Genomic DNA, 23562 nt, shown 5'->3' with positions numbered 1-23562 from the left:
ACATGCTTGTTTGAATTTCCCATGAGGATAATGATATCTGGATGTGAGATGACAGAGGCACAATGCCGATAGCGAGTGTGACGCTGCCGCGAAATCAAACAAGTGTGAGTTCACCATCAACGATGTCAGCAATATCTGAATAAATAGCAGCTGTGCTACGTAACCCTGTTACGTGGAAAAGCTCGGCGTTATCTTCTAGCTGCCAGTTTCTACCTCTTCTCCTGCCTAACCCTCCAGGACAGACTGTACTGAAAGTGCCACTCGTTTCAAGGGCTCAATTATGTCACTGTTTTCCTTTGTGCAGATCTTGTTCCTGGGAAGACCCACTGACACAGTTTGTACACTTTTTGTTTGGCATCTTTTTGTGTTATGTTACTTACAGTGGATTGTTGTGTTCACTAAACAATTTTTTTGTTGTTCTGGCCATGTTTTTACACACTGCGAGATTAGGTCTACTAGCGAAGGCCCAAAGATCGTTCTATAGTCTTGGTGTTGCAAAGGCTTTCTTCTTTGAGTATGTTTTTAATCATAAAAACATTCCAACTTTTCACTCCGAGAACATATACCTCATATACCTAAAGCATCACTCTGGAGGAAAGCTTAAGGTATTTCCTCTAGTTCCTTTATTAAAAATCAAAGGTGTTACCAGAGATCAGTTCTTGGCCCTCTCTTAATCTTTTTGCATATTAACAGTCTGCGTTGAAAAGTAATGAACGGTACTTCCATTGTTATACCAATGATACTCTACTGCATTTACACCTTAATATCTGCTGCTCTAACCACCACAGTCTTCCTCTGTGGTTCAGTGCACTTGGAGCTACGTTATTTCAATGCCAAAAAAGTGTTTTTGTCATTTTTAATTAGAATTTTAAATAACTTGGTTGTATCCTTCCTATGCAATTATGCATGGTTCACATCTCCTATCAGTGCTCCATCTGGGATTTCTCCCACTTAGCTCAATTTGTCAGAGTGGAGGATGTGAATAAAGCCATTTCTACATTTTCCAGTAAGTTTCATCAAGCTAGTGCACTACATATATCACTGCCAAGCCATTGGTTAAAATCAGATCCAGTCGTTTAAAAGACAAACAAGCAATCATCTCAATATCCTCTGAATGACGCAAATATTAGGACAACTGTACCCTCTTCAGATCTTCATCATGTTCTTTAACAAAGACCTGATTGCCATTTGAAGAGAAGCAGGCCCACTGCATTACACACGCCCCACTATAGGGCAGTTTTCCCACCAAAACCACCTTGAGGGTTTATTATCAAACAGCTCAATTTTACATCGATCTTACCAAACCACACAGTTTCACTTGAAGCCTCAGTGGAGTTAGCTGAACTTTTGGGACATAAAAGGCTTCCCTCTCAAGAACAATCTGCTGATGTCAAAGACGCCTGTTCTCACTCTGCTCACTATCCCTGGTACCAAAATATAGGTGACATCTTCCAGCTGAGTACCCAGAGGCTAAAGGAATATGACTTCATATTTGTACCACCAGGAACGAGGAAGTCATGAATTATTAATAAGCATGTAGCGCTGGATGTTTTCTTTCCAGATGAATAAATATGCTCAACTTAAATGGTTGTATTTTTTCCACCATTTCAGTGTGAGGTTATGCTACCAATGCAACAATACAATTTATTGTAAGACTTCTTACTCATCTGAACGAGGAGCGGCAACAAGTTTGTTTACGTCTCTTCAGACACTTCTGAAACTCAAAGGGTGCAGCTGCTTTCATTCACTGCAGCACAATCACACCACACGTGTGGGAAATGAGCCAAAGGGGGCGTTCCGAGAACACGGCTTAGCATTTTCTTTTTTTCCTTCGCTCCACCTTTGCAGCAGGTAGAAAAATGCAGCTAGGTGCATGGAGACAGGTCACATAGTGCAACAAAAAGGCCCTAAAAAACCACTCAATGCACAGGGAGAGCAAACTAAGCTCATGTTTCAGGTTTTCTGCTGGCCATGGAGCAGCATTAATCACCTCACAGGGAGGGCTTAATAAAGGTAAAACTACCAGAGGCGGTGCAGGGACACCCAGGATGCAGCAGAGGAAGTGTGCGGCCGGTGTGTGAAACAGGCTTGAGCGACACAGAGAAACCTGAATTCTGCTCTTTTCGTATTGCTCAGCAAAGGCAACACGAAGCCAAGGCATGGGAACACATGGAAGATAAGACCCCACAGCATCTTCTTCGTCACATCATTGTTATGGGAGCAAATCTGGATCTCCGCTTTCACTTCCTGTCCTGGCTACTTTGTGTGCAGTGGTCAAGTTTCTGCTTTGCTTCGTGTTGCCCTCATGAGGCTGGATAAACCCGCCAGAGCATGAGGAGGCAGGATCAGAGATCGAGATCAGGGATCAACTACATCTCTTTACAGAGTGACGTCCCAGCAGTCAGTTAGATTTACCATGAGGGCAGCAAGTACAACAAGATGTACAAAGGTGAATTAGGAGGAGGTAACGTTTACATTTGGCTAAAGGGGCTAAATTCTCTGGAGGATCTGATTTCAAAGAGGCCATTATTAATCTGTGTTAACAGTTTTCTTTTTAAGTCAAATAAAACATTTCAATTTGTTGTAAAATTCCTTAATTAGTTTCTTTAAGCAATCTCAAATTGACATCTATTCAACAGTCATATGATGCCAGGTGAGTTTGTTATGCCTCGACAGCGTCAGCAAAGAATATCTAGCCCTTTTTTTTTCTTTATGCCAAGTGGAACATTTTCACACACCTCATCAAATTCTCTGTAGATAATGCTTACCCTGTTTAGAGCACACTTTATGCACAAATTAACTTTCAATAGGTTGAGAAAAAATGTAGCTACCTATAAAATAGCAGAGGGAAATCCCATCTGACACTTGTCACAACAAAAGCAAAAGAAAAATCTGAAAAAGTTACTTGAAATAATTACAAAGATAGTCCTCAAACTGTGGTACAAATAGCCCTGGTGAATCCTTTAATAGGAGCTTTAAAGAGTACAAATAGTCAAAACCAAACCCCTCAGTGGACACTGAAGCTGACAACAGTGAACCAGGAAGTACCATTGACCGCATTCTGTTTACTTCTGAAATGGCAAGACAGATTAAAGCCCATCTGTTTTAATCTGACTGCACGTTGGAAAACTGAAAGGATCTGCCAGTTCTCTGCACTCACTCGACAGGCTAACAGCTATGAGCAACACAAGCTAATAGCATGTAATTTAGTCATTATCAGGTCTTAGACCAGTGAACCACTTTGCCATGCTGGTTAAAAAAATTCACAGATATGTAACAGTATAAATAAATATATATATATATATATAACAGTTGGTGTAAGATTTGACTATTTTACTAATGACTAATTTCTTGAAAGGAAAAATGGATGCAACAAAATGTTGTTGACTTAAGTTCTAACACAATTGCTGAAAAAAAAAAAGATTTAAAGCGCCTTTCATACAATAGATCCCGACCTGTTGGACAGGTGTGTCTTGGTTTTCGCAATTTCCAGCAAAGAAGGTCTGACTGGTTAATGAATTAAGAGGATGTGCAATTTCGAGGAACATAACTGTTAAGTTTCCGCCTAACATTAAGAAGCTCATTTGTTTTCTTGACACGCAAGAAAAATGAGGAAGACAAAAACATTTCCTTACTATAAACCACGTGTCACCCAATGGAGACAAAGGAGAGAGAGAAATCGGGCCTTGTTTGTATACGCCCCCACACAGATAACTCACTCTTCCCTGCGTATTTACTTTGAAGACGACTCAACCCAACCATGCAAATATTCGCAGGAAATGTAATAGCGTTAAATGGCACAGCTGATGCAATTCAGGTGCTTGAGGAATAAGAGCAATAATAATAAAGTCTGATTTGCTCCAGATCCTTATCGATTTGCACAAATTTTAAAGCAGCAAGTCTGACATTTCAACAAAACCAAACCTAAATCACTGTGGACATAGTTTCTAACCTGTAGGGAGATTATGCACGGGGTCAGCTGTTTTTTTTGTTAAATAGTGATGCCACGCCAGTAGGTCAAACAACCCACAGGCTTGAACCGCTTGGAACTTAAATGTTTCACCATATATTTTGGAAACCCGCAAATTTTTTTCCGTCTGCCGTACTTTATTCACACCAACTTGATTGTTGTCTCTTGTGAGGTCATAAATCCTGACATAAGAAAGCAGATTTAGCAGTTTTTCCTTCATTGTGCTTTTTTTCAAACATGTTTCCTGAGCGACATTTATATTTCTTTAATATGCTGTGATAGGATCATTCTTTTTTTTTTTCTTATTCTTCCTCGAGCCGTTACAATTCCTGGTATTGTAATGTTACCATTAATACTCCCTTGGTTAAATGGTGATCCCTCTGAATTACCTAACTAAACCCCATTGAAACTCTTCATCCTCCCTAAAGTGCTTGAAAAAAAAACAAGCAACTGTGAATCACCAATAAAGGGACGACTCATCTCTCCACGAGTCCGGTGGCTGCTTCCACCAAACTTTTAAATGAAAGGATTCAGAAGACTATTGTACAGACTTCTTTCTGAAAAACAAAAAGCATGGAAAAATACGACTTTGAAATTATACATTTTCTTTGTAGATTGCACATTTGTCTGGGTTTTATCTTTCTGGTCTCAAGCAGTTGTTTTTATAATTGTCAGAAAAGGTGTCCCTCAAGGTTCTGTGTTAAGTCGAACCATTGTTGACACTTTACAGTAATTGTGTGGGCTTGGTCAGTGATGCATCACTCCATCTCTATGCTGATGGCCTAGTTATGCAAATGTACTTTGCATAATGTATTGTTCCACAATACATGTATTGTTCCACAATACATTATTCTGTTACTATTTTTTTTCAACTCAAACTGAAAACCCAAAGTTATGTACTTTTTAGAGAAAAGTACATGTACACCTTTGCAGATAGGCACACAAACAGCTTCATTGGTTTTTGTCTTTTTTTTTTGTCTACAGAAGGATCAAATATGACAAGGTATTTTTCTAAATATCATTTTCGTTTTAGTTGATGACAATCTGGTTGTCATTTAGAACTAAAAAAGCTCAAATTGAGCTTAAGGGTCTTTAGTAGCTGCTTATTGTGCTACTAATAAGCACAATAAGCAGCTAAAAAAATGTTTTTTTTAACTATTTTTAACATATTGTTAAAAAAATGTTGTTTTTTTTTACATATTTAAAAAAAACATACATTATTATCCAGCCAACTTTTTGTCTTACACTGAGACGAATCAAATTGACACATTTTGTCTTTTATCAAAGACTCACAAAGTAAGTCTTATCCAGGTGAAAGGATGTAGTCCAAGCAGCTCGGGACGGCTATGAGGTTTTGATGTTTTTATTTCTAGCCCATTCTTTAACTCTCCACTAAAAACAAACACACCGCGGCGGGACTGTGGTTTTCAAATCTAACGCCACCGCGCCTGCGCAGTGAGGCGCACGCGCAGCTTTATTCATGAAGATGTTCAGCAGATGATCCATCCAGCGCTGGGCCTGCTCCGTCTTTCTCTTCCTAATTGAGAGCGACAGGTTCTTGGAAAATGGATTAGCGTCCGTTCATAGGCACAGCGGTGCAGGAACAGTGGCTTATCTGCGGCCTTTTTTCAGTGACTGGCTCGGTTTTTAAATGCTCCAGTTCTCGGACAGAACCGAGATGATACAGAGCATAAATCAGAGCTCTAACTCCACAAACTGTCCTGAACGCCAGCTCCACTTTACAGATGGACTGGGACGAATCAACTCTATAGCTGAAGTTGTACTTTTTGCAGAAAAACACAGTAGTCAAGTGAACTTACTTGCTCTTTTCGGAACTCATGGCGACAAATTTCTTCCTCAAAGATAATCAAGCCTTGCACGCGGCAGATGTCTCTTCTCAGTTGCGTTATTTGGAAGCCTCCACCTTCTCTCTCTCTTTAAAACAAAAAAACAACAACAAAAAGTAACAAAGGAGGCGATGAGCTGAGTGCTATCTGGCGGGGATGAGCTCTTTGACTCGGAAAACCAAACTCAGGCACAGGAGGACGCACAACCCTCCACATCTAGCTGGGCTCGCGCCGGGCCGACGTCTTAAAGAAAAGCGGAGCGTCGGAGGCGCGTGGAGAGTCTCTGCGAGCTGCGTGTTTTCCATATGTAACGTGCCATCCCTCCTCCTGCGTGACGCCAGCGTTTGGAGGAGGAGGGTGGGGGGCGGAGGTCACAAAAAGTTACTCATGGGTGGCGCTCCAGATGCCTCCACTTGACAAACTGCTGCTCTATTGTTTACCAAATTAACTTGTCCTAGAATCTGAAAGCACTTAAAATAATTAAAAAAAATACACACACACACAAAAAATAAACAACTTCGGCACACGAAACTTAAACGAGTAAGGGATATCACTTTTAGAGAACTGTTTATTTAAAAGACGTTTAAATTCAATACAATTATAAACGGCAAAAGCTTCTGGTTTCACCTTAAGTTAAAAAAATTTTTTTTTAAAGAAACCCAGCGCTATTATTAATTCAGGTGGTTTTGTTGAGTCATGCTGGGAGAACCAAGTAAAGGCAGACAATATCCAAAATACCGTATAGGTTGTAATGGGGACTGGCGACACCTTCTGGAAGAAATACAGGTGCATCTCAATAAATTAAAATATAATCACATTTATATTCACGCAATCAAAATCTTGCTTTTAGATTTACTGTGGTTTCCTCTCCAGGCTGGCAGAGCCTGAAGGTACACAGGGATGCAAATAATAATAATGACAAATAGATTTTATAGTTTCATAACAGAATATCTAACAAAAACCGCTGAACTTTTAGCACAAGCGTGAAGCTACACAAAGTTAAAACTTCCTTTGAGAAAGCAACAAATTCAAAATTATAAAGCCATTTAGAAAAGAGAAGTTGGAATCCATTGCAGTTATTTTTAATCAGAGCTACATCATCATCTCTTGATCAAAAGCACTTTATTTTTAAAGATAGCTTTGACTTTATTCTCAAATTAAAAAAAGAAAAACCTTTACATTTTATTTGTGCAGATATGCACACATACACATGCATCAGCCTTCACTAAATCTTGAAAAGCTATGCAATCATTTCCATTTATAAAATACATGAGTAAACAATTAAAAAAGACAGCTAAATGATATTAAAAAGTGCACATTTTCTGTTATTAAAACCATCAAATGAATGAGAAGTGATAATTTATTGTTCCCAATATTCCAGGATGTTGTTCCCTGTGGCCGTCACAATATGCTCAAAAACTCCTTCACCTAAAAAAAAAAAATTATAAAAGATGTCAAGAGTCATCAAAAATACTGAGTCAATGTACATTTCTGATAAGGTTGATGGAAAGCCCCAGCGTCCAGCTTTTGGCTCAATAAGCAGTTTTTGATTTGCGGTTTAACCGCAATGTGTTCTTGTTTACAATCAACAGAAAAGTGCCCAATAAGCATCTTTTTTAGCTGTGTGAAACACTGTTGTGAGTTTCCTTCTAAGCATCAGAGCTCAGACTCTGCAGAGCTCGTTTAAAGTCTGTGCCACAAAAGGGAACAAATGTTTCTAAAAAGTAGTAACTACTACTATTGTCCTCAAAAGTGCACAATCACCAGAATACAACTAGAGGCGCATCAATCAGGATTTTGGGCCACAGTGACTTCCTGTTTCTGAACAGGAAGTCAGTGTCTTGTGATTTCATTTTTCTACATTTTGTTCCCTTTTGTATGAAGACTTCCTGCATTGCTTAAGAACCTTTACTCACCTTCTCAATCATGTCGGCACTCTTAGAATCGTTCTGCTTAAAATCGTCGTTCACATCCAAGGTCAGAACGGGAACGTCACTGAGATACTCAAAATCCATGCTGTGGGCACACGCCATGTAGTTAGTGATGTTTAACAATTTAAATCTCTGCATTCAAAACCATTTTAAATAGAAACTCATGCTTTTCCATGTCCAAAACGTAGTCAGTTTTTAAGTAACATTTGAGTCCAAAATATGTTTTTAAGCAGCTTAAGAACAACCGAATTTAAACTTACCTTAAAAATAAAAACAAAAAAACACATACACATGCATCCACAATATATAATAGCAAAAATCAAGTTGTGATGCTGCAAAACAAAGAACACATCGTTTCTCCTCTTCAGACAAACATAAATTAGACTTATAAGACAAAGCAAATTCATACCTTTCCATACTGTAAAAACTGTGTCCATTAGTCTTATTTTTGAGCATTATATCTACTGTAAGTGCAGTATTGTTAGAATCACGACCTGTCATAGTTTAACTTTAATATTTTAAACATAAAGTTAAAAATATGCAGAGAAAAAGTAAAAATTCTAAATCAATATGTATTTAAACATGCTTATTAAAATAAATATCCATCATTGTCACGTGTTTTATGTTGGTCAGTTAAAAACATCCCCATTTTACCAGTTTTTATTGTAGTAGTGTGAATAAACAGATAAACACAATGTCACTTCATAGATCACCAGTTTACCATTAAATTATAAGCGCTACTATCTGTAGTACATATTTAACTACTGTCAAACATCACGTTTGAATAACTATTTGTTAAACCGTCTAGGATTTTTTTACCAAAGAAAATGGAAATTAGCCTTTCCTTTTTTCTCCCACTTACCAAAATCTAAGGAAAATACGAAACGATGGAAGGAAAACATTAGCATCAATATTAATTGATTTTAATAAAAAAAATTTGAAATCAATCCGTCAAGTAAAACAGTGGCCAATATTAAAAGTTCATATTTCTATCTTTGTACAGTTTTTGTTTCAGAGACTTGAGTATGGGGGTGTTAACAGAAGGAATGTAATCGCTTTTACATTGGGAAAAACAATATGTGTGAATTTTGGTTACGGCCACAATAGCAGTATTCATATTGGCCCAAATTTTCATATTGGCCCAAATTTTCATATCGGCGATTGCCCCGAAAATACAACAAATTCCATCCATTTGGCCTGTTGAATTGTCCTCTTGACTCGACATCTCTTTACAGAGTGAGCCTTTTTCTGGTACCTTTTGCTATTTTGTTCCGTGTCAGAAACATGGTTATGGAGTTAAAAACTTTCAATTCTAGCTCAACCTTTAAATAGTACACCAACAATGAGGGTGTGATGTTAGCAAGCCCTTTCCAGTCCTATACACTCATCTGTCTTCCCATGAATGACCAAAGCAGAGCAGTTCAGGTGCATGTGACTCACTTCATGGTCTTATTCTGCAGCCAGCTCTCATGCTTGTAGTGGAGCTTCTCCAGGTATTCCAGAGGGATTTCCTGCTCCTCCTCTCTTCCCCTTGTGTGTAATCGTTCCAAGCATTTCTGTGACGTAAACGGGAGAAAATGAACTTATTTGTGTAGACTGAGTGAACTCCATTACAAAATGTCTATTTTGACATAAAGAAGAGCAATCAGTGAGTGAAAGAGTACCTCAGGTGAAGCTCTGAGGTAAATGATACCATCTAGCTCAATGTGCTTGCCAAACTGGTTGTGAAGCCAGCCATGCAAGTCCTGGTAGATGGACCATTCAGTCTCATTCATGCATTCGCTCTCATAAAGGTTGCCTGCAAAGATGTACCTGTGGCAAAAGGTGTACAGGAGACAGGATGGCCTACATTACTAAGATGTGAAACATTCCCCTCAGATAAAACAGAACATTCCATAAAAAAAGTTAAGAGCTGAAGCAGAAGCAATGTTGCAGACTTAGCAATAACATGATTGATGACAAGAGAAAACTGTTTTTTTTTTTTGGATGTGTGCGCTCCGATACCTGTCGCTGTAAATGGATCTCTCGTAGAACAACACAGGATTCTCAGCCTCGCGGAGCTTCCCGTTTGCAGATTTGATCTGGGCGCGCACTCGGCTGATGCAGGCGTAGCTCTGGAAGGTATAAGCCCACCTCTCGGGCTTCTCGTACATCATCTTCAACACGTTGCCACCGCTCCTCTGAGATGTGGTCAGCTCCTAACGACAACAAGGTCAGGACCGTGTGAGAGCTGACCACATCAAGCCTTGGAAAGAAAGTACTGACCGAAAACATTTATCATTGATAAATATTAAATGTACCCTGACATAACCAAGGCTACTGAAGAAAGGAGCAAAAATTAAAGAATGTTTCAACATCGGTAAAGGTAAACATACATTTCAGTTCTTCCGGGTCAGCTTATTGCCTCTACATTTAGACAATCTAGATTTTATCTGATTGTCAATCCCCTGAGTTTAAAAAGTCATCAAAATTACTGTTAGGATTTAGTCATTTGAGGGGAAAAACACTTTTCTATGATAAAGGGTTTGGTACATACACGTTTAAGATGAAAAATTTAAAGCAGACAGTGGAAAATCTGCATTCAAGGCTTTATGAGTAAAACATAATTTAAAGACAAAGAACCAGAACAAATCCTGCATCTCTATTACTTTTTAGTCCAACAGTTGAAGAAAACATAAGATGCACTACAGAACATCTCTTAGCCCTTCTTTTATCCAAATTATGTCCAAGTGGAAAAAAAGAAAGTCTTTCATTAGACATGAAAACAGATTTGTTTCAACCTGCCACTAGAGGACGTCTGATTAGGCAAGCGGCTGTTTACTGTAGATGTGGCAGCAGGACCTTGTGCAATGGTCTGAAACATGGGATTGTTGGCTCAGTGACATCAATTCCTGCAACTAATGTCAGAGTGCACAAGGTACACAAAAAAAACAGCCTGTGCAACTTTTTCTATTATTTATTTTTTTAACCAACTTCAAAAACTGAAGCCGATTCAAACCTCGCAAACCAGCCTGGCTTCTTCTTTTTAACTACATAGCTCACTTGCCTTCTGCTTACAAGTACAGAGATTAATCACTTGCAACATCTCTGGTATCATGTTTATGCCTGGCAAACGAATGTGTGTGCATGTTCAACAAAATAAGGCTGAAGCTACAGGTGTGCATGTCTGTGACGATGACATGCTTAACTGTCGTGAAAGCACCTGTTCCCCTGGGTGTGTCATGTCAACTGTATATATGTGGACACATGGCAGCTGCACTCTAAATACAGATGAAGACTCTCCCAGTGATCCAGACATGGACAAATGGCAGTCTGAAGGAGCCTCGAATTATTCATATGATTCTCAGAAGTCCACATTAAACTGGCTTTCTGTGATTTTGTTTCTTAACTGCGGTCTCTTTTTAGCTCTTTAAGCTGCAATGTTGGAAATACCTCAAAGTCGCTGCCTGTTGTTTGGACATTGCACCATCTAGCGATCGGTTCTGGTACTACCTCCCAGTCGGTGCTCTCCTGCTCCAAAAGGCGCACAAAAGTGGACTTCCCAGCCGCTGCGCACAAAAGACACACCGGCTGGACGTCAGCCACACAGTGCAATACAAACTTAAGAGCAGCAGCAAAAAAAGAAACAAAATAGTGCCATTAACTTTTAAGCAAGTTAAAGAGAAAAAGGAGACATGTGTGACTGAAATTGGCGGCAAAGTGCATGCACGAGCGAAAAGCAATGCAACAATGTGTACAATGAGAAGCGCGTGCTCTGTGCCTGAACCGTGACTCCGTAAGCGTTTAAACATCTTCAAAACTTTGATAAAAATCCCATTTCTCTCAGACAGTTGGCTCACCAATGTTTCCCTCGATGGAAATGCGCGTTATCCTCTTCTCCATGGAGTCATTCATCGGGTCGGGGCAAGGCCTCTTCGGAATAGCGGGCATCTCCACAGATCTGCTGAACGCGCCTAAAAGCAGCTCGATTAATCAGAGAGAACGGGGCGAACAGCTGCTGCTGGTGAGGAGTCTCTTGTTTGAATTTGGCGGAATAAGTCCGGAAGCAGTGTTACTCCGACCGCCCGGAAGCGTTCTCCCCCAGGGACCGCCCACTTCCGCCTCTCTCTGACTGAAGCTTTTAGGAGAAAACTCACCAAAAAATACAAAACACAAAATAAATGTGCAGAAATAGTTGTTGCTTCTTTGATATATTTTACATGCTGATGCGCAAAACGTGGGGGAAATTGAAAACAGGTAAAAACAGGCGATTCAGCGAGTCAAGACCACCTTTATTTGCCTTGTAAACAGAATAAACCAACTCAGTAGCACTGAAAATCCATATCAAGCCATTATTTACAAACATCTCATCAATCAATAAAGCAAAGAGGATCAACTGGAGGCGGGAGGCTTCGTTGTGGGCATCTCATATTCTATTACACTTCAGAGTATCTGCTGATCAGTAACATTCATAATAATAATAATAATTAGATAAGAAAGTGAAACAAACATTAAATATGCAAAACAGGAGTTTTCAATAATTGGAGAAAGGAGACTAAGCAGCCTCTAAAAAGACTCAATATATTCATTTAAGAGAAAGCCACTACTCCATGCTCACTTCAAAAAAAAAAAGAAAAAAATAATCAGTCAGTCCTTAGTATTTACACATGTGCATCAATTTTACTTTCTGTGAGAAAACGTCAGATCATCACTGTTTTTGAGCTAAAGCCGACGAGGTTTTCGTTTCTGTCCCAGCCAAATTTAAGAACCATTACAATAGTTAAGATTTAGAGTACGAAAAAGCCAAGTGGTGATCCGTTTAGTGTTTCAGTCATTGCATAGCAACTAAACTTTTACATTAGGAAATGGGAGCATGCTTCAATTTTTTAAAGCACAGTAACAAAAAGAAGGAAAGAAAGAAAGAAAAATCACAGAAGTAGAAGAAATCATTAGTTGTGCCTTACAGCTAACCTCGGAGGAAACTGATCCATTTAACATTCAATTGGAAAAATATGAGGAAAAAGATGCAGCAGCTCTCAAAACTCAGCTGTTAAAATTTCAGGATTTTAAGAGTTTGAGCACAAGTCATTTCCAACGTTTTCCACCTTTAATGTAACGTAGTAGTTACCTGCACAACTTTAAAAAGAATATTTCAATCAATATGTAAATTTCAGCATTTAAATTTAAAGTTGTAGTTTGTAGGCTAACAAAGGGATCTCATGCAAAACTATGATACAGTTCAGGTGCGTTCAAGGGTGTAGAAACTTTCAACTTTCTTTTCATTTCCTGTAAAGACGGATTTGTTAGCATAGCTTTTAAATTGTAGATTTTTGTTGTGGTAAATGGTGGAGGAAAGTTTGGAAAATTATCCATTATGGTCTCAAAAAACTTGAAATTATACATGCAGATGAGAGCTACTGCATACGATCAGTCACATGACACGTCTTCTCACAGCATTTGACATATGCAGAGGAAAAACATTCAGGCAAGAGTGGTTTGAAAACTTGTTCAAAGTGCTTCATGGCTATCCAGATACCAAGGTATGTAGCGTTATCCGACTCAAAAATGCTTATAAGTTCTCAAACAGTGGAGGTTAAATATGTATCTGTATCTATCTGCAGGTATGTATGTACAGTTGAAGGTTTCCGATCCCTCGCTAAATGTTTCTACTCGAAAGGTTTGAGGGTTTAAAGGAGGAAACTAGCACACAGGGACAAACCTAAGAGCTTATTATTATTATTCTTAATTTTAGCCCCTGCTCTAAAATAATAATGATAAAAAAAACTCTAGCCTCACTTCTATAACCTTTGACACATTCATTTATCACCTCCCTCTCAGAGCACAAGGAGACTTGCAAAAATCAAAAATAAAAGGGGAGTTTGGGAGTTTACAGAAAAAAAAAATCCATCCAATAGAAGGTAAAGATTAAAGTAACAAATAGGAAAATTCAGGGCTGTTTAGGTCTAAAGGGAGGTAGGTTGAAAACTTGAAATATGTCGATCAAATATGGCCTTAATCTTCGGACAGTTCTCGTTGCTGATATAGGGCGACGACGAGCCATGCTAGGCACTTAGGGTTCTTCTGTACTGATGGCAACTATAGCAGTCAACTAAAGTCTGACCTTCGAATGGAGAACGAGACAAAAGAGGGAAAACTACTGACCAAGACTTAAAGCTGGCTTCCAATTCACCGCTATTCTCACCTGTGAGCGCACTGGCTGATCAGAGAAATGAAAATTCATGAACATACAATATGTCTTTATAATTCAAAATCATCATCATCATGTGTGGATACAAGGGATTCTCTTTCATACACCTAAATGTTTTTTTCTCTCTCTGTTAATCAAGTCTATAATCCCTGATAATAATAATAATAATAATAATAATAAAAAAAACATTAGTCCTGGTGCCTTAAACCTATCAAAAACCCAGCCATCTTCCTGGCAATATTAAAAGCATTTCCCCAAATGGAAATCCATGTAGAACATACTGCATACATACAGCCAGAGGAGGGGGTGGGTATCTGTGCAAAAAATTAGAACGATAAAATACACGTCTGCATTGCTGTTTATCTATCCTTAGTGGTGAGTTTCTCAATCAGCTCCTGTAGGGGGGCCAGCTCTTTTCTGTCAATGAGGTTGAACTCCTGAGAGGAGAAAGAAAAACAGGAGGGAGGTTTTTAACACTTGTGTGCAGATACTGATACTATTCTTCAAATATCTGAGGATTTTCACCTGTACAAAAAAGATGAAGTGTTTGAAAGAAGTGTTGAGGTGGGCCTCCTCCTGCAGCTGCATGACAGAGTCAAAGTGCTGATGGTAGATGTGGGCGTAAACCCTGAACAGCCGCTTCAGGATGGTCTTTGCCACAGACATGAAGTTGCGCTTAAATGGAACGCCTTGAAAAGAAAAAAGTAGAAGAAGATTAAACAACTGGGTGAATAAATAGCAGAAAAGCTATTAAATGATAAAATATAGTGCTTTGAAAATGTAGTCCAGCCAAGACTTGTTGAGGGTTAGAATCAGGAAGACGGTAAGTAAAAACCCCTGCAGACCACACACATCCTGGACACGAATGGCCTTGACCTTTTCTCTTCAGGTCTGCACAAAAACCAGCCGCCAATAGAGACAATTTACAGTTTGGGAAATGTTAACTAAAATGTTAACTTAATGTGTCATGCTGTCCATGTATCCTGCTTTCTTTTCGCGCAGATGAAAAGCAAGAACGAACAAGATCACCTGGATTGGCAGGCCACGGCACGATTGGAGGAAAGAGAGAACAATCATGACAGCAACACACAAGCACCTCACGGCACCAACATGTTAAGCATTCATCTCCGGGTTGGAACATTTCTTCATGTTCAAACAGACCTCTGCTACTCCCCGCTACAAAGCTCAGAAGTCTGCTGTAGGAAAACAGAGTCTCTGCAGATCAATTATTTATCAAACCCACAAAAAAGAAAAGGGAGCACAGTACTTATTTGTTAAGAACCATAAACATTAAAACTTCAAAAGGCTCTAATATGTCAGCTTTAAAAAGAAACAAAAACTTTAGAGCAGCCTCTTATTCTAAAAATCATTCACATGTAGATAGGAGCATAAAAATTATCATGCTCACCAGTCAAGTTCTATGTTTTTTATATCGTCAGCTTGTCAATTGTCATTTCTGTCATTTTCATGACTTGGATTGAACTTCGTCACATCATACATTTTCAACTTCAATCGTGCTAGTCATACAATTTTATAGTTCATAGTTCAAAATCAGGCAACAGAACTGAACTAACTTTGCTGTTTGCGAGTTTTACACCAGCCATGAACTGAAAGGAGATGAAGTCGAGTGACACAGACAGAGAGATAGTGGGCTAACTTTTTTTCCTTCTTCAAAAAGAGCAATTTTCTGTGAACAGCTATTGCAAATTGGGTTCTTGTATCCAAATGCAAGAGATTTTGCTGAATTATTCAATTATCTGCTGCTCTGTGTTGCTTGGCTCTCAGTATGGAAATCAAAAGATTATGAAGAAAGAAGGCTAATCTGCTGCCTCAGGGAAGGCACATCGAGCTCTTCTCCTGAGATGTACACTTGTGAGGCCAGCTGACATCCACTTATGCCGGCTGGCATCTACAGAAATAACGCTCGACGCTTAACAACGCGAGTCTCAGCTGGCATAGAGGCTGACACATGACTGTGTGTGCTTCAACCACAAATTACAGAACATGAATCATGCTTAAGTGTCATGTACAAGCATGAAATCTACCTCTGCTAAAGAGGTAGGTTGCCGCTAATTATACGTGTAAAAAAGATCAGTGCACTGTGGACTGTATGTAAATATTGAAGCAAGAAGTCGGGGCCATGTCTCTGCTTCATAAATCCAGGATTTCCATTTGTATTAGCTGTAGCTTAAGAGTATTTGTATAGCTGCTAAAAAAACAAAAATAATCAAAATCAGCTTGTACTCTGAGAAGACAGGTGAAGAGCACCTTTCCACTGAGCTGGAAAGAAACCTCACCGATCTTTGAAGGGAAAAGCGTCTCATCATCCAGCTGGTCCTGCACCCACGTCATGAGGTAATCGATATACTTGGGGGCTGAGCATTTAATGGGCTTCTTGATGTTGGTTCCGTCGGCCCAATGGTACTCGTACCTGCAGAGAACAGATACAAGTTTTGTTTTGGCTTCTTTTTGTGTGTGTCTGTGAGTGAATAAACTATAAATATAACACCTAGAAGTCCAGATAAGGTTTTCCAGTCCTGATGTCATTTTCAGTAGACCTTGAAGAGGCTAATCTAAAATAGTCACTGGCATAAAATGGCTGGTGAGCCTCCACTAACGAGGAAGAAACACATCTCTACAATAAGAACTTATTAATTAAGTAATTGAACGCATTGGATGTTTCAGAAACTTCTGCTCATGTACTGTTTGTTGTTCAGCTGATACATAAAAAACAATGCAATACTCTCACTATAACTAATAAGAGGATGCTAAGCTTCTCTTACTTAGGACCGGCAGACATGACTGGACAGCTTTCTTCTGTGCAGAAGTCTGTGATGGTGCCGTACAGCATGTTGATCTGGTTGAAGAAATCCACCGCTGAGAAAAAATAAAAAATAAAAAAAGCAAATTATTATTTTGTTGATGCCAGGATTAACAGATGGAAATCAAGTCTCCCCGCATTTCATTGGTCAGGCAGAAAGCCCACATTGCATTTCCAGAATAAAGTTATTTTAAAGGTTTTGAGGGAAAACAACAAGTTCTTATTTCCATAATGATATTTTTCTACAGAGCGCAAGTTCGAAATACGGAACATGGAGAAACCAGAAACTGCAAGGAAATGCGGAAGAAAGGATTTAAAAAATGAACGGATCCAAGGAATGAAGCAACATGAGGAGGATAGACAATAAAAGAATAAAGGACACTAGGAGAAAGAAAGGATAGATGAAGGCAAGGAATAAAAACAAGGCGCCAAGTTTGAGACAAGATAGGAAAAAAGACTAGAGGAATAAAGGGATATAAAAAGGAAGAAAGAAAGGGTGGAGGGAAGGAAAGAAGAAACAGCACAAGGGAGAAAGAATAGAATGAAGGGTGGAAGAAAAGAAAAGCAGGAAGGAAGAACAGCAGGATGGGGAATAAATACTTTCCCATCCTCAGAATCTTTTTCTCAAATGAGCTCCCACTGGACTGTCCCTTTAAATGAGCCACCATACTGGATCTGCTGCTGCTAGCATTAACATTAGCTCACAGTCACTTTCCTGCAATACAAACAATGGTAGCAATAAATGCTGAAAAGACTAATTTGAAAGTCGCCATCAGGTTCTTTCACGCTTTGCCAAAAGGGCTGCCTGTCAGGACACCATGACATCCAGTTCTTACAGCATATTTAAAGATACATGGACCAAAATGATGGCTACCCGTCACTTCCTTATAGAAAGAAGTGCTGCCGCTGAAACGGGGCTCGTCTTTGGACTAGCATTTCCCAAAAGGAACATTTTATTTCACCACTTTATCCCAAGATAAGAAAGCTGCATTCAGGAAAACAAGAAATCAAAGCTTCGGACTCAACCGTCCATTTTGTCACGACACATTGACACGGAGGTAAAGTGACACATCTCCAGAGAGACTATGGGACTTTAGTGTATGAATAAAGTGTGGATTTTCTCGTGGGGAGCTTGTTGTACAGCTGAGCAACGAGCCTCTTTTGTTTACAACATGTTAAGAATGACTGATGCAAGGCCACCATCTTGTTTGACAAGCAGTTTTTTTTTTACAGTTTCTATTTATTTGGACTTTGAAACCAGGTCAACTCTCTGACCAAGTCATTCTACGACTTTTTTAAAAAACAAAAATAAATTCACGATGTTAAAACAATACAGATGTAGTAATATGAGAATAAAGTAATTTGATAATGAAGTCTTGTTATTACCAGAATATTTGGTGGCTGATGTAGTAATTTTATGAGAACTCCAACACCAAAGATTTAAAAAGACGAGTTATTCAAGATTTTTTCTTTTTGTCATTAAAACAACTATTTTTCCTCGTAATTTTAAGACAATTCTGGTAAAATCGCTTCTTTATTCTGCTAGCATCACGACAACATTCTTGTAATCAAACAAAAATTCTCGCAGCCTGGCCCTAATACTTCATCATGAAACTTTTATTTTGTGACTGAAATAAAGGCAACTTTTAAAATCTGTTTTCTGTCATTTGCCTTTTTTTATTTTTTAAAGAAAATTAGAAAAAGATAAGATTGAAATCAGATCTGGTATGGAAAAAAAAAAACAACCGGTTTTATTTTTAAGCCATGTCTCACCGTGTTGCTGCAGCTTCCTATGAGCAGCAATCATGTGAAAAGTCAGTGAGCCCTGATGGCGAGAGAAGTGACTGCTTTCAGCTGTTTTTCTCCCAACTTCCCTTTATTGTGAAAGTCAGAGCATCATGTGCAACAGACGAAAATAAATAAATAAATCTTCCACTGTGATGAAAACCCTCATTATGTGGAAAGCGCTGCTGCAAACCTGGCGCAAAATTCTAGGTTCGTAACCACTTGGCTGCATGTTGACCCTGGTGAACAAATTAAACTTTACAAGAACTGGATCGTGGGAGGAATTTATCTTTAAGCGGAGCCATTTGCCATTCCTGAGCGGAAAGTAAACAGGGCCCTTAACGAACGACTCAATAAAATCTATTTAGCATTCACAGCGGTCTTCCTGGCATGAAAGCGAGCGGTCTTCAGAGGGAAAGCCAAGAGCTCACACTGAAAGTTCACCCTCACCTGACATTTGAGGAATGAGAAGTTATATTTAAATAATAAAAGAAAGAAGAGGAGGTGCTGAGATAAGGAATTTGACTGAAGAAAAAAAAAAAAAAAGGCAGGACTCACTGTTGACGGCGACCCACTCATTTAAGTCTTCCCCCTCGGGCAACATGACCGCCATGCGCAGGTTTCCACTCCCCAGCGTCGCCTCGGCGTGTTTCAACAGCTCATACTGATGAGAACCCTCCGGGATATTCTTCTTGGGCTTGAAAGTTTTGGACGAACGGTTTCCACTGCGGAAAGACGGCGACAAACAGAGAGATAAACCACGAAAGTTTGCTTAAATTTAAAAAATAAACAAAAATTTTAAAAATCAAGTCAGTGTTTGTTTTTGTTCTTTTTCAATCATTACTGACAAAGGAGCCACAGATGCGAGAACAGCGGGACAGAACAGTACATCTCTCTGTGCTTAATGAGGCTGCATTGAGGATCTCGCACTGCTCCATTAAACAAGAATTTTTCAGGCATCAAAGCAGGAACGCGCAGAAACAGCTCCGGCGGCTAACTTAAACGTCAGCTATGGCAAATCCGCGACGGCTGAATGCCATCCTGCGTCTCTCGCATCTGATTTTTTGAATGGAAAAAAGAAGAAATCATCATGAGAATTGACGTAGGTGAATAAAATAAGCACCTAAAGCTGCTCTTTATGAAGCGATTTTGCAACAACGACAAGAAAATAAAGAGGTCGTGTCATCTCAGGAGTCGTGCTCTTTCTATCCCGGTTCGAAGGAATCATTAAGCTAGATAGTGAAGCGATTACCTCTTACATCCACATCAAGCAGTGTTTGAGCAGGACTGTGAGCTCCAGGCAGAAATAAAAGCGAGGACGTAAAAGTGTCTTGAATTTAAGCGTACTGCAAAAACCTACATTTGACTTTTGATTTTTAAATTTGGCTGTTTTCACTGTAAGCTCGTTTTAATCCCAGCTTCCCTGTGCAGAACAGAGCATTCAGAGCAATGAACCTTTTTTTAAACTGACATTTTTACTCCTTTTAAAGTGCCAGCCAAATGAAATATTTATTTATACAATGCAAAAGACAGAAATTGACTGTCAACATGTTCCAACACTTAATGAGCCGACATCTTCATACTGCACACACCTTCTCGAAGTGAAAGCACAACCAAAGCTGGTGCAAACAGAGTGAATATTTATTAAAGGAAAAGATTTTCATGAAGGAAAACCTCATTTTAAACAAAACTGAGATCTTCAGTTTGGGAGCTCTTCATTTCAGCAACTTTTTGTTGCTGATATAACTAATACATCCAGTAGAGTAAGAGGTAAATTTTTGCTGAAACACAGAATGCTTCTAAGAAAAATAATATTTGTAATTAAAATGCTGACCTGTAACTCAGGTCGTAGTACGGATGGATTTTAAATGCAGCAAAACTATTTCAATTAAAATTGAATTTCAGTAGAACTTTGGTTAGAAATGCTAATTTTTTAAAAATAAATTATATTAAAAAAAAAATCAAAAACAAAAAACAAGTTTAAATTGTAGAGGGAGTGAGATATTACAATGCAATTTTATATTTTAAAAAATTTAATTTTGTTATTTTGGTTACAGCTTAATGATTTCAATAATATAAAAGTCCTGCCATCCTAACTAGCATCTTTTCCCCGGTTGCTTTTCTTCACATTTCAATTTAATACACGGTTATTAAACAGTTTGTCGTTTACAGACGACGCAGAAACACATTCCTTACTCAAGAATACAGCCTTAGAGTCCAAACGACACCGAACTGTGTTAACTAAAGCTAATGTTAGCACTTGTTAGCAGTGAGCACCAGTAAATATCCAGGCCACTCGATGAATAGATTTTAAAGGAAGAGCTCAATTTACATTAACTACAAGTCTTTTTGGAATACAATTGTAATTGTTTATACGGTGGTTCAACTAAACTAGAATATGTGAGGGTTTTTAAACAGAAAACAAGAAGAACACACGCAAATAACACTCATGATGAAAGAGGCAAGTCCAGGAAGTAGACTAATCCTTTGTTTATTTTATCGATAGCTGGCTTCTCGCAGTGAAATACCAGCTACTGTTCTCTACAGCTTAAACCCAAATCATGAAGGAAAAAAAATTGACTTCACCAAGTATTTATAACTCACAAAAGGAAGCTCATGGTTCCCCGGAGATCAAGACAAAAATCTTCCTTTAAATCAGGCTGAGAGGATGGACACCGAAGAGGGACCAAACTCTTTAATCTCACTCTTCTTCTCGTCTTCTCTGGCTTTTTCTGTCGGAGCCGATGAGTTTCCCAAATAAGTAATCGTGCAGCCAAAAAAGCTCCACGCTAGCTACACAGAAGGCAGCTCTGTTTGCCAGACTCTGATATACGACTGCTGCTCTAAACGCAATGAGATGGTACCTGACTTCTTCAGCAGATACTTCGATCGGACCAAAGGGGATTCATGATCTGTGCTGCCATCTAGTGGACCAAAAATTAAGGCACTCGTTTTAGTTTTAATAACGTATTCTTTTTAAATACGTTGTTTAAAAAGCCCCAACTGCTTTTATGACTACAGTGAATTTTTAAAAAACAATATTTATCCCTTTTTTTATTTAAACCTTACGATTTCAAATTATTTATCACATGCCAATCTCCACATTTTCAACCTAGAGAGAGAAAGAAATCAAGTAGTTTGCCGAAAGAAGTGGAAAAACCAACTCCACCCTGACAGATAAAAACAAGACACAAAACAGAAACATTGCTCGGGGTCACAACTAAAAGAGATCTTAAAACTTTGATGAACCTTTTCTTTGCTCTAGCATAATAAAGACCCTAAGCCCCCCTTATTGACTCCTGGTTGAGGTCTTCATCAGAGAAAGATTCAATCACACAGATAAGGCCAGAGAGAGTATGTCAAGGGCAGACAAGCACACAAGCAGAGGACCAGGAGAGAACTTACACAAAATGTCCACAGAGGACGAATCTTCAGTGACTCATGAGAGGGATTCCAGGCTTTCATGAAGGATTTCTGAGACACTGAATAACATTTAGAGAGCTCAGCCACAGTGTCACTGCTGATAATCACCTCCAGGTCTCCTGCAGCCCCGTTTCAGCAGAGTCCTGATCAGATGACAGCTCGATCAAACCCAGGACGTGACAATATTGTCCATTATCGTCAACAAGTTTGTAACTGCAAACAGTTTTTCACCTCTCACGCCTGCTTCTGGGTTTGCATTAACACCAGAGTGATCAGTCTTGCTTATGGTTTATACCCAAAGAATTAAAATGGAATAACACCAGCCAAATATTAAGTTTTTCACATGTGTTGAAATCAGAAAGCTGTTCTGTGCTGTGCCAGAACAGCCAAAATGAACCAAGACATTAGACATCTTTTTTTTTTTTTCTAACAGTGTAACAATGTATGTGACTGAAATATATCAAAATAATCTGAAACCAGTCACCCACCATCCAGAAAACGGTTCACTTTGGAGGACATTCGAAACAACTGCCAACATGTCTGTCTGGCTCAAACTGGGCTGAAAAACTAACCAGGAGTCCATTTTTATCTTTAACTTTTTTTTTACTATAATATTTTAAGAAATACAAACAAAATAAAAATAAAGAGATATTAGACCACTGTGTGACTATAAAGCATGCACACAAATACTGAAATAAGCCTAATTCATATCGAATTTAGCACAAGCTTGGTTGCTAACCAAATATTATATACGTCTCTATGGATTCATAACGATTACATTCATTTCTCTTGCTCCTTTTAGTGCACCCTGATTTTACCAAGACAGAAACATGGAGCAACATGCATAAATAAGAACATTTAAACCTGAGTGCACCATCCTGCTGCACTCAGTGCTACAGCCATTTTTTCTGCTTCATCTTCTAATATCATCATAAGCATTGTAATAACATTATTATTATTATTATTATTATTATTACAACAATAACAATGACGTTCTTCTAACGTCATTGTGTCATCATTGTCATCGTTTCACAATTTAATTGCCTTAAAAGTATATATATATATATATATATATATATATATATATATATATATATATATATATATATATATATATATATATATATATATATATATATATATATATATATTTTTTTTTTTTTAACAGTTATTGACTGATTTAAAAAAAAAGTCTTTTATTTGCTAATTTCATATTTGATTCTAATGATCTCATAAGCATTGATTGAATCGAGGGTTTATTGTTGCATTATTGAGACTCGACAGCTTTTCCATTAGCAGGAAAGTCACGAATCCACTGGGGTGGCTGGTGTTGCTTTCAAGTGCCATTTGAAACGACAGGTAATTTATCAGAAGTTTATCAAAACCTCACATTTGTCTTTAGGGACTCCGCATTTTATATATATATATATATATATATATATATATATATATATATTATATATATATATATATATATATATATTATATATATATATATATATATATATATATATATATATATATATATATATATATATATTTATTTTTTTTTTTTTTTAAAGGATGCTGGAGAATCGTTTGTTGTACATTTGCCACGT

The 23562-nt window shown here is 38.3% G+C and overlaps 3 protein-coding genes across 11 annotated transcripts in view; all 3 read right to left on the bottom strand.

Moving 5' to 3' along the window:
• Window positions 1-6097, bottom strand: part of LOC129374168 (electrogenic sodium bicarbonate cotransporter 1-like) — a 37461-nt gene extending 31364 nt beyond the window's left edge. For all 9 annotated transcript variants that reach the window (XM_055052415.1, XM_055052421.1, XM_055052416.1 and 6 more), the window contains exon 1: window positions 5791-6097. In XM_055052415.1, the coding sequence (XP_054908390.1) occupies window positions 5791-5810 (20 nt within the window). In that variant the 5' untranslated portion in view covers window positions 5811-6097. The remainder of the gene's footprint in view (window positions 1-5790) is intronic.
• An 825-nt stretch (window positions 6098-6922) lies between these two features.
• dck (deoxycytidine kinase) lies at window positions 6923-11817 on the bottom strand. Its single transcript, XM_055052252.1, has 7 exons — window positions 11588-11817; window positions 11181-11296; window positions 9753-9946; window positions 9413-9560; window positions 9189-9304; window positions 7734-7833; window positions 6923-7245 (listed from the first exon to the last, which is right to left on the bottom strand). The coding sequence occupies exons 1-7, from the start codon at window positions 11676-11678 to the stop codon at window positions 7219-7221; spliced, it is 792 nt and encodes a 263-aa protein (XP_054908227.1). The 5' UTR covers window positions 11679-11817; the 3' UTR covers window positions 6923-7218.
• Window positions 11818-11998: 181 nt separating this feature from the next.
• On the bottom strand, window positions 11999-21427 carry LOC129374107 (MOB kinase activator 1B). Its single transcript, XM_055052303.1, has 6 exons — window positions 21146-21427; window positions 19100-19266; window positions 16719-16812; window positions 16233-16366; window positions 14461-14624; window positions 11999-14372 (listed from the first exon to the last, which is right to left on the bottom strand). Exons 1-6 carry the CDS (start codon window positions 21157-21159, stop codon window positions 14295-14297), a joined length of 651 nt encoding a protein of 216 aa, XP_054908278.1. The 5' UTR covers window positions 21160-21427; the 3' UTR covers window positions 11999-14294.
• Window positions 21428-23562: the final 2135 nt, after the last annotated feature.

This window comes from Poeciliopsis prolifica, unplaced genomic scaffold, assembly GCF_027474105.1.
Source record: "Poeciliopsis prolifica strain line A6 unplaced genomic scaffold, Auburn_PproV2 SCAFFOLD035, whole genome shotgun sequence".
Lineage (NCBI taxonomy): Eukaryota > Metazoa > Chordata > Actinopteri > Cyprinodontiformes > Poeciliidae > Poeciliopsis > Poeciliopsis prolifica.
Note: the sequence above shows the minus strand (reverse complement) of the source record. Positions and strands in the feature narration are given on the sequence as shown.

Bases quoted from the DNA above. Each gene is read 5' to 3' on its own strand.
- dck (XM_055052252.1), bottom strand. From the start codon at position 11,678: ATGCCCGCTATTCCGAAGAGGCCTTGCCCCGACCCGATGAATGACTCC. The intron at 11,297-11,587 runs GTGAGCCAACTG...TTTTGTGCGCAG, and splicing joins TTCCATCGAGGGAAACATTG to CGGCTGGGAAGTCCACTTTT. The intron at 7,246-7,733 runs GTGAGTAAAGGT...TTTTTTTTTTAG, and splicing joins GTGCCGACATGATTGAGAAG to GTGAAGGAGTTTTTGAGCAT.
- LOC129374107 (XM_055052303.1), bottom strand. The intron at 16,813-19,099 runs GTGAGTCCTGCC...ATTTTTTCTCAG, and splicing joins TGAGTGGGTCGCCGTCAACA to CGGTGGATTTCTTCAACCAG. The intron at 16,367-16,718 runs GTAAGAGAAGCT...TGTTCTCTGCAG, and splicing joins GTCATGTCTGCCGGTCCTAA to GTACGAGTACCATTGGGCCG.